Source organism: Sorghum bicolor, chromosome 1 (genome assembly GCF_000003195.3).
Source record: "Sorghum bicolor cultivar BTx623 chromosome 1, Sorghum_bicolor_NCBIv3, whole genome shotgun sequence".
Classification (NCBI taxonomy): domain Eukaryota; kingdom Viridiplantae; phylum Streptophyta; class Magnoliopsida; order Poales; family Poaceae; genus Sorghum; species Sorghum bicolor.
This window is the reverse complement of record NC_012870.2, coordinates 65293748-65304761: the sequence shown is the minus strand read 5'-3', so window position 1 is coordinate 65304761 and position 11014 is coordinate 65293748. Positions and strand designations below refer to the sequence as shown.

The 11014-nt window shown below is 44.6% G+C and overlaps 1 protein-coding gene and 1 long non-coding RNA gene across 2 annotated transcripts; one reads left to right on the top strand and one right to left on the bottom strand.

Annotated features, from left to right (window-relative positions):
• LOC110431969 lies at positions 2269-3890 on the bottom strand. Its single transcript, XR_002449424.1, has 3 exons — positions 3629-3890; positions 2562-2608; positions 2269-2309 (listed from the first exon to the last, which is right to left on the bottom strand). It is a non-coding gene; the product is annotated as an uncharacterized LOC110431969 (long non-coding RNA).
• Positions 6007-8314, top strand: LOC8080795 (cytochrome P450 71A1). Its single transcript, XM_002467779.2, has 2 exons — positions 6007-7072; positions 7404-8314. The coding sequence occupies exons 1-2, from the start codon at positions 6104-6106 to the stop codon at positions 8046-8048; spliced, it is 1614 nt and encodes a 537-aa protein (XP_002467824.1). The 5' UTR covers positions 6007-6103; the 3' UTR covers positions 8049-8314.

Genomic DNA, 11014 nt, shown 5'->3' with positions numbered 1-11014 from the left:
GTAGCATGATAATGTAGTCCGAATTGTATTGTGAGATATCTTCTAATTTGATATCAATTTAGAAACTTTCCCGGATTGCATCCCTTAACTGTATATGCTCTATGATATTTCTTGCTGACTGTGGAAGTCTTGCAATCACTACTCTTTCTTCTATGTGGTCAGCGATGGACTGAATCTCTGAGTCATCAATCACAGTAAGATTTGGATAGTGCTGAGCATTCATCTTGAAACTATTATTGTAGATCCACTGTTATGATACCTGTATATTTATCTCATATAAAATAAGTCAGTGTATGTGTAAGGTACTGCATAATTTAAGTTTATTGGATGTGCAATGCAAAATATCTAGGTTGGAATGATGATTAAATGTGTTTAAAATTTTTACGGAACTAAACGCATAGCATGTACAGGCAGAATCATCTTAGTAAGCACAATATTTAAATCTTCTAGTATGTAGCTCTGGATAAATGAAATTATTTGTGAGTATATAGTATTCAGAAATAAAAGGGATAATCTATGAATATCTAATATGAACTGAGATATGAGTATTTAGAATACAAAGGTAATGCAGGCACCTGGCTACTGCTGTTTCATTTGTTTGGATTTCAGATAGCCATGATCAGGGTCGTCTAACACCAGCGTGATCTGTAATACAAAAGAGGATAAATACAGTGAGCTAACTATGTTTGTATATATAAATGTGTGGAGCATGGTAATTATCAGCAAGAAGTCAAAACATAATTAGATCGGTATCGAAAAAAAGGGAAACAAAATTTGAGTATATTGAAGAACAGATTCACCAAGTTCCTGTCACAAGCAGTGGTATGGTGTTGACACTGTAGGTTTCCTGCGCTTGGTTATTGTGGGAGAAGAAGCAAGTGAGTTTAGAAAGTTTTTGTGGCCTTGAGGGAACAGCGTAGTGTTTCACAGAGTAAAAGGAGAGTGTAGTAGAAGACGAGGAGGCACTAGAGTTTTCTGTGACTTTTGGTCTTCGTATATATATATGGCCATTGCTCTGTAGCTGACTCGTTCTTGGAATGGGCTAATGAAGAAGATTCAGTTTGTTTTATCTAGATGAGCTGCACAAATTGATTAACGGGTTGGGCTATTCTATTTGCTGTAAAGTGGTGCATTAGTTTATTCATGTATTTGTTTTTTTCTTATTTAGCTGGAATATTTTGAGTATGCTGAAGTCGTCCATGTGTTTGTAATTACCGAATCAGTAACTATGGAGTGCGCCTTGGTGAGAGTAACCTGGGCAGTTGTGTGCTATGATCTGACGCAAAATCCAATATATAGGTACGCATAGTAACTATGTGCTATGAAGAAGACGAAGCGGCACGGAGCAAAAGAAGAGGGAAGAAGGTCGGGCGTCGGAGCTGGGATATATATTTGGCAGAGCTGATTCCAGTGAGAAGCAAAGAGAAGCTGAAAGCAACACAGGAATCCTATGAAGAGTCGCTTCACGCAGATTTTGTTGGAGCCAATAGAAGCCACAACAGTGAACGTGGAGCACAGGATGGAAGATCCAACGGCCAGCAGTTTTTTGGCCGACGTGGCCCCTGCTTCTCGTCCTGGAAGCTGCTGGCGGCTCATTTAGAATAGAAAAATGAACTCAACTGATAGTATAGGTCACCCAGTATAAGCAAAAAGCATCTCCAATTATTCTAACTTATTATCATTATGCACCTATGTTTTTTTTAAAAAAGTTAAGGGCCTAGTTTGTAAAATGGGAAAGTCCAAATAAAGGTCTCTACACAACATTATAAACTAAACTAAACATATTGAGGTAAGTGGCAAAATTATTTACAAACGACCTTATCAGAAGTGTTTTATGTTTTTTATACATAGAAAGGAATAAAATAAAGTTCAACAAGAAAACATATAAAATGGTAATTCATGGAGCCCTTTTAATTGGTATTGTGTGTGATCTCTATCAGAATACGGAAGTGAGATGGAAGTGCTTGAAATCATAAGGTATGCTGCACTATTTTAGCTATGAAAGTGAGAATGGAAGCGCATTCGTACCAACAAATTGCTCAATTCATATAAACACAAAGTATAAAACAGAAAAGGTGACTTGCCTGTTATACTTGGTGACATAAATGCCTTTGATTACATCACACCTGTCGTCCCTGCAATTCAAAACATGCTCTTATAAACCCTCACTTTCTTAGAATTATACCAGAGCAAAGCAGGTGATAAAATAAACATTACGCACCAACATTTTGGCAGCCCTGCAGCAAAATAAAATATCCTCGAACTCAACTTGAAGAACATGACAATTGATAGGATGATGATCCAGCCTTCTATTCATGCAACATGATCCATTGTACAAAGTCAGCTAATAATTTGAGGGAAATAAATTAAGAACCCAAAAGTGTATTGCACTATGACTGCACTCAATAGAACTAAATTATCAGGCATCAATATTTAAAGGAAGCATCATTATGGCATTATGTCTACAGAAGGAACATAGAAAAATTATGGTACCACAGTTCCCCACTACAGCACAGGAAATGTAACAATGGAAAGTAAAAGATGGAAGAAGAGGTGGTAACCTGAGCAGGAAGCAAGCAGATGGAGCTACCGCTGCCGACGCAGGCTTCTGAAGCAGCAGAAAATATGACCCGGTGAGTGCAGGGCAACGCAGAGGCACTTTAACATGACAAAAATACCGTCGCTGGGAATGTATTGAAGGAATGAGATACTAACTAATAGCTACAATACAACCCAACAAATATACTATTGCAAACTAAGGAAATAAAGAGCAAAGAGAATAAATCTATAAGTTGACACCATATATTTCAGCTAGCAGCACAACTGTAATGAGATGGATTAATGATTTAGAACCCTGAGGAAAATATATAGACAAGAGCCTCTGCCCTCTACCTTCACTATTCTTCTACTAAAAAAATTGTTGCCGTAAAAAAAATAAAGCATTTACCGAGCTGAATATTAGGTTTGGATGTTGGCTACTTTTGCAGCACAGAAATAACAGGGAGATGAAAAAATACTTGTGTCGATCAATCGCAAGGGCGAAGCTGGTGGAGCATGTAAACAAAAAAAAGCATGCATAAAAGTAAAGTTGACAAAGAAAGGCAAGATTGAAAACCAAGCAGACCACATGACATGGCATCATGTCGTTCTCCATCCACACATCTCTGGACCCATTCCCCGGCTTCAGCTTGAGCTTCATATCCTCTACGCACGGCTTCATTTCCTTCCCCATCCATCAGCACACACAATTGAGATACGTAGCCACGTCTCCATCAGCACACACAATTCAGATGCATTGATTCACGCCAAAAAAATCCTAAGCAAATTTCCACAGCAGGGGCAGGCCAACAGATCAGCGGACTGCAGACAGCAGGGGCCAGAGGCACCTCCCGCGGCTGCTGCCATCTGCCTGAAACGGGACGCACTGACCAGGGGCAGCGGCCAGCCAGGAACCGCCTGCAGGTCGGCCACCGCGGCAACGAGCCACATCCGTCTGCTGCCCGCCGGGATTTGAGAGGAAGAGGACTGGAGGAGAGCCGCAATCTAGCGCAGCCCGCACACTGGCCATCGAGAGAGGATCTTGGGGAGGAGCCACGAGACTACGGGGGAGAAGAAGAGCGTGAGATACCGGTAGATCCAGCCGTTGAGCATCACCGTCGCCGTTGCCGCTGATGAGGAAGAGGCCAGAGGGTTGCGCCGCCAGAGTTGCCTCGCGACGCTAGGGTTTCATTGAGGCCACATAGACTGGTGGGAGGCGGCGGCAACAGAGGAAGGCTTACGGAGGCCACCGCCAACGCCAAGTTGCGCTATTCCATGGCGGTGCCGGTGCTGGGGAGAAGGACGGCGGCGGCGCGGTGAGGAGCGAGCTCGGGAGAGGAGAGACCGTCGGGTCGGCAGGGAGAGGGCCGAGTTTTTTTTTTTCTTGTGGAAGAATCAGGAAGAAGAATCAGAAGCCCACGTATATATTTGGTTGGTTGGTTCCGGAGCAGAAGCCGCTCGACACCGCCAGAAGCAAAGGGAAAGCCGATAAAAGACAACAAGAAGCAATAGAAGCCGCTTCCGTTGGAATCCGCTCCAAACAATCGCGACCACACGATCAAAGATCCGACGGCTGAAAAAAAACAGGGTGACGTAGACCCTGCTTCTCGGCCTGGAAGCCGGCGGCTCATTTAGGGGAGAATAGGAGGGTCCCGGGAGCTCTATCTCCGTGAAAAAAAAAACTCTGAAATAGAACTCGGTGCCATTATGGAGGTGCTCCGGGTGCCCTTGGATCGGAACAGTTTTGCAAAAGTTTTGGAGGCAACTTTTAATACGAAAGGCTTGTTGCATTTCTTTATATTACAAAAGAAACATGCCGTTCTATACTTTGGTTATTTGTGTTTTCCCTAAAGTAACTTGACAATATGTATAAGTTAGTCAGATGCCATACGAGATAGGTAAGTTATCTGACCGACAACATTCAAGGCATAAACTTTCCTGCAGAAGCAACAAAAGAACATGTGAAAACAAGGCCTCAGACAGTCATCGTGTGAAATAAAAGGAGTAAAACTAAATAATTCCTTTTATGGGTGTTTTTCTATTCCATACATATGGGAAATTTAAATCTTGACAGCCTCTTGCGTTAATAAATCAGTAAAGCAATAATCAAGACCCACCCAGGTTGCAATATAAATCAAAATGTATTGAATAATCAAGCCCCACCCAGTTGAAACAATGTATTGAATTAACGCTCAAATATATTGCTTAAAGATCACACTAGGCCATGAACATTTTCGGCTATTAGTGCAAACTATCTGAATATAGGTGCCATTGATCTACGGTGATTTGAATAAAGGCTCAATTGGTATGTGTTTTGATCATGCATAAAGCAATTTTGATTTTGCCTTGAAGAAATAAACAATAGCCTAATTTGAAGTTTGCAAGCTGTTGCCGCCACCACTGGTAGAGAGCTCACAAATTTCACTATCCCGGCACCATGCTACTACTGCAAGCTAATGGTTCAAAACATGTGTTCCTTTATTTATCAGTAAATTTCTCTCGCCTAAGCTATATGAGCAGTTCAGTATCAGCTATATTCAGTATTTTTCAGGGAATTCAGATTAATTTTGCTTCAGCGCAATTCCCTGGAGATTTAACAATTTGAAGTCCTTCGAATTCATGCATTCAGTGCTCTTCTTTGTCTCTTGCCACATATCTTGTACAAAGGTCGTGCTCTTCGTGACTATGTTTGATTTCATAAACTTTGCGATCCTACAATATCATTTTCAAGTTGGTATTTAAGTAGGAGATTCTAACATTATTATCTTATCATGCGATCCATATATTTTAAATAAAAAATATTAGCTATCCCGTAGCAACGCACTGGCACGCTACCTAGTATTACAAAAGAAACATACCGTTCTATACTTTGGTTATTTGTGTTTTCCCTAAAGTAGGGCCTCATTTTGGGTCAACCCGGCCGATCCATTCTCGTGCCTACGAAACGTGCTGAGGATGATGCATGTGTCACCCTAACCCACCTTCGCGTGGAGGGGCAAGAAAATTTGGACTGGCCGTTCCGCACAGTGCGCAACACATCCCTCTTGATCGAGGCCGTCGCGTCGCCGAGCCCAATTTGCCGTTGTGCATGCATCTGCCTCTGTTTTGCTGTCTGCCTGTCTCCATCTCTGCACATAAGGCATGCGTGATACATGCATTGCCTTGTGTTTCATATTTCTTCGTGATAATTCGTCCTTGATCGATTGCGTCGTTGTGTGTAGTCCCTTGACTAATGCACCATTTCCTGTCTCGGCCAGCTGCAGTTGCTTCACTGTAGATCTCGTTTTGGCTGTATAGTCTGTGTATCAGCTATCACATCTATCTATCTGTATTTCTCCAATCAACCCCGACAGCTGTAGATTAAGATGGACGTGCACAGATACCTACAAGGATTAACAGCGATAGCACTGTTCTAAATCTCTGATAGATCCATATATTAATTGCTAATGCTCACACATGTCCATCACCAATATCACTTGGCTATTGGCTCCATAGTCCAGACTCCAGAGGAACGGGTGATTAAAAAAGACTGACACCCTACTCCGTACGTACGTCCTAAGTCCCCATGGAGCTAGCACCGTCGTCGGCGTCCTTCCTCGCCGTCGTAGTGGCTGCTGCCGCCGCTCTCTTCCTCGCAACCATTCTCCGGCTCCGCCCGCGCTCCACGCGCAACAAGTACAGGCTCCCACCGGGCCCCCGGCCGTGGCCGGTGATCGGCAACCTGAACCTGATCGGCCGGCTCCCTCACCGCTCCATCCACGAGCTCTCCAAGAGGTATGGCCCGCTCATGTCCCTGCGGTTCGGCTCCTTCCCCGTCGTCGTCGGGTCGTCGGTCGACACGGCGAGGCTCTTCCTCAGGACCCACGACCTGGCCTTCATCGACCGTCCTCAGACGGCGGCCGGCAAGTACACCACCTACAACTGCGGTGGCCTCTTCTACCAGCCCTACGGTGCGTACTGGCGTCAGGGCCGCAAGCTCTGCCAGGCGGAGCTCTTCAACGAGAGGCGGCTCACGTCGCTCGAGCACGTCCGCGGCGAGGAGGTGCGCGCCATGGTGAGAGATCTGCACGCCGCGGCGTCGGCGGCGGCGGCCGGTTGTTCTGGTGGTGGTGGTGGTGGCGGCCGCGCGGTGGTGGCGCTCAAGGAGCACCTCTACATGGTGAACCTCCACGTCATCTCGCGCATGTTGCTAGGGAAGAAGTACATCGTCGACGGGTCTGGCTCGCCGGCGACGCCTGAGGAGTTCAGGTGGCTCATCGACGAGCATTTCTTTCTCAACGGCGTGCTCAACGTCGCGGACATGATCCCGTGGCTCAGCTGCCTGGACCCGCACGGGTACATCAAGAGGATGAAGAGGTCGGCCAAGATGTGGGACCGGTTCCTGGAGCACGTGCTGGACGAGCACAACCGGCGACGGCGGCGAGAAGGCAAGGATTTCGTTGCCATGGACATGATGGACGTGCTTTTGGAGCTCGCTGACGACCCCAACCTCGAGGTTCCGATCAAGCGGGATAATGTGAAGGCGTTCATTCTAGTAAGCGTTACTAATCCACACATATGCATAATTGTCTTTTTAGGCATAGGATGATTTGTTAGCGTTACTAATCCACATCATGCATAATTCAAATACATAAAAAAAAAATACTACACATACTAATAGCATGATCATTGATTTACCGTGAGAGAAAAATACTGCTGACTGACTGGCAGATTTGACACATAAGCTCAAGTGAATAGACTCTAAAAACAAAATATTTTAGACAACATAGTGAGTATAAATGCTAACATATTTTAGCTTGGTTAAAATTAACTTTGGCCTGAGCACAAAACTAGACTAATGGGTGGTGGTGGTTCTGCATATCCAGGACCTGATGGGCGGCGGGACCGATACCTCGGCGGTGACTGTAGAGTGGGCCATGTCAGAGCTCCTAAGGAATCCAGACGTCCTTGCCAAGGCCACCGAGGAGCTAGACCGTGTCATTGGGCAGGACCGTCTGGTGGCAGAGCGGGACATTCCAAACCTCCCATACATGGAGGCCATCGTGAAGGAGACCCTGCGCCTGCACCCAGTCGCGCCGCTTCTGACGCCGCGGCTGTCCCGGGAGGACGTGTCCGCCGGCGGCTACGACATCCCGGCAGGCACGCGCGTCTTCGTCAACACCTGGTCCATCGGCCGCGACCCCGCGGTGTGGGAGGCTCCCATGGAGTTCCGCCCGGAGCGCTTCGTCGTCGGGAGCAGAGGCGGCGGCGTGGACCTGAAAGGGCAGCACTTCGAGCTGCTGCCGTTCGGCTCCGGCCGCCGGATGTGCCCCGGCATGGGCCTCGCCCTCAGGATGGTGCCGATGATCTTGGCCAACCTGCTGCACGCCTTCGCGTGGAGGCTCCCCGACGGCGTGGCGGCCGAGGAGCTGAGCATGGAGGAGACGTTCGGGATCACCGTGCCGCGCCTGGTCCCGCTCGAGGCCATCGCTGAGCCCAAGCTCCCGGCTCGCCTATATGCAGGCCCGTGACCGTGATCCATGCAGATGCAGCAGAGCCTACCTTGCTCTTGCTGCCTACGTATACATAGTACTCTGGATACGATGTCGACATGCATGCATATGTGCTCTATATATATTATGCCCACAATAAAGAAGAGATGTGATCATACGCTCATATTTTTCTGTGGTTGTTTTTTTTTGTGTTTTTTTCACTTATAATGACTCGAATTTATGTATCCTAAAGGAACTCTCCATGAACTTTTTGCTTAATCCAGAGATGGGAAAATCACTGATTTCGCCATATGCCTTTTAATTAGCACAAGCAACAGCATACAGAGAATCCATGGATTTATTTGGTTGGAAGAATAGGGAATTACCGTCGAACAATTTTAAACCGTTAGTGATAGGGACTAAGGGTATCACTGCCAGTCTTAGATTCCAGAATCTCTGGCGCGCTAGACCATGTTAGAGTTCTCAGTTTTGGAGGGGACGAAGTTGGCATTTGTGTCAAACTTGGTTTTTAACCATAGACCGCTAATCTGTGTCGTCGGTTCATGTACACATATTGTTAGGTACTGAGAAAAAATAAAATTGGTTAAATTATTTTTCACACATCTTGATAACTCGGTCATCCTCCATTCCGTCCTATACTCTTTAGGCTTATCTTTATGTTTCTTTTATATTCAACGTTGCTTGACTATGTGACATGAGCTGATTTTTTTTCATTTAATATCACTACATTATGTGGTTTTCACTGGTTCTTGATGTCAACATCCTCCTCTCTATTCTCTAACACTACACCCATCCACCTGCAGTTTGCAGTGTGCGCAGCATAGGCTAATCTTTATTTACGTCATCTTGAGACATATTATGCTATTTTCTTGAAATGATGGTTTTCTTTTCTCTATTATTAAAATAGATATCTCGTACAATTTTATTGGGTTGTACCTCATTTCTTTTAAACTAGACACTTTGATGCCTTACGCAATGAACAGTGCATTAATTAAAATTATACTGTCTTATCTTTTATTGGTGTTTGGCTTTATTTTCAAATTTTCAAAAGAAAGTAACTACATTTGGGTCAACCCTAATTTATAAATATGATCACCATCCGTTCCTATAAGAGTGCTATTCTAACTATGAGTCTAGCGGATTGGAAGCCTATGGTAGCAGCGTCGCATGGGGTAGTAGATCGTGGATCTAGCGGATTAGTCATCTTCGCTCCCCCTGCCACCGCTAGGGTTACGGAAGGAGAGAGAGCAGAGTCGAGCAAGATGGGAGAGTGAGAGAGTGAGATGCCGGTCAATCTGGGTCAACATGGCGTCCACATATGTAGCTACATCTAGGCACAAGATGGACAATTGAACTACCCAGTCCCACTTGTCAAGGCTTCCAAATCTTGAATCCTTAGAGGCTTTTACTTGTGTGCCATTATAAATGTTGATAATTACTCATAAGTCATTAAAAAGGTGAGTTTTATATGTGCTATTGTTCTAAACTTTTTGTCATTGACACCACTTCATTCATATTTGGTTTTAATGGTGTCACCGCGGGTGTAAAAAGTCAAAAAATACCCTCAAGTTAAAATATGTAATCAATTTTTTGAGCATCTTAATAATGACCTCAAATGAAAAACTCAAAACTACAAAGTGTTAGATCTCAACAATATCTATAATTTTTGTATAAAAATTGTCTTTATTGAATTCCATAAAAGATATTATTTGATACGATTAGTATGTCTTAAAAAAACACAATTTTTGTACGGAATCAAATGAAGCTATTTTTTATAAATATTGTAGATTTTGACGACTTTTTAGTCTTGAGTTTTTCCATTTGAGATCATTAAATGCTAAAAAAAATAATTGCATAATCAGACCTAAAGGTATTTTTTACATTTCATACCTATAATTTAACACCGTTAAAGACAAATCTGACAAAAATGACGTGGAAGATAAAAAAAAGTGGCACCTATGAGAAGTTAACTTTTTAATGGCATATGGATAATTACTAACTTTTATATTAATACACAGGTAAAAGCCTCAAAACCTTACGGACCAGAGATGAACGACGTGCAGAGCAAAAAATAAAAAGAAGAGCAGTGACACTTGTGGCCGCTGTAACTTTTTAATGGTACCTAGACAATTATAATCTTTCGTAATTTGTAATTTCACGGATGTAAAAGTCTCCTGGTTGTTTGGCTAAAAAGCCATTACTAAAAGTATTATTTGCTAATTTGTTGTAAGAGAAAAATATTATTAAATAACTAAATTATTTAGCTAATAAGCTCAACCAAACTATTGACAAAAAAAATGACAGAATACTCCAATAGACTCTATATTGGATGGCCAGTAAGAGCATCTCTAGCAGTACTACAACACACTACCTATTTCTCTATTTGGGTAGCTATCCATTTTTATGCTATCTATATTTTGCTCCCAACTCCATCAGTACTATCTAAAACATAGCTTCTAAATAATTCATTCCAACAATCCATAACATGTGGAACCCACGTGTCATCTCTTTCTTGCCACCATCAATGAACCCCGCCATCAACAACTTTCCACCGGGGAGGAGAGTTGTCGGAAGTAGGTTCGACGGCCGACAAGAGGAGTTGCTGAAGCGCCGCTAGAGAGCCATGCCTTGTCGAGAAGACGCACCAGTGAATCCCTAGGGCCGCGACACAGGGTAACTGTAGGGAGTGCCGCCTAGAAGAAAGCCCGAGCATGGGACGAAGGAGGGTCGACGTCACGAGGAAGGGCTTCGTGGAGAACGAGGCTCGCAGGGGAGAAGCGCCACCGGAGGGGATGAGCACCACCGCGCACGCGAGAGGTGGTGGGGAGTAGTGGATCGGGGTGCCGCTGGGGAGCGGGGAGCCACGCTGAAATGGAAGGCTCGCTCATCCACTACGCTAGGAAGGTACCCCACCGGGGAGGACCACCGCGAGGGGCGGCGCAGGCACAGGCGAGCCGAAGACATGAGCACCGTCGGGGCGATTC

Coding starts and splice junctions, on each gene's coding strand:
- LOC8080795 (XM_002467779.2), top strand. CDS start 6,104: ATGGAGCTAGCACCGTCGTCGGCGTCCTTCCTCGCCGTCGTAGTGGCT. Junction 7,073..7,403: donor ATGTGAAGGCGTTCATTCTA/GTAAGCGTTACT, acceptor CTGCATATCCAG/GACCTGATGGGCGGCGGGAC.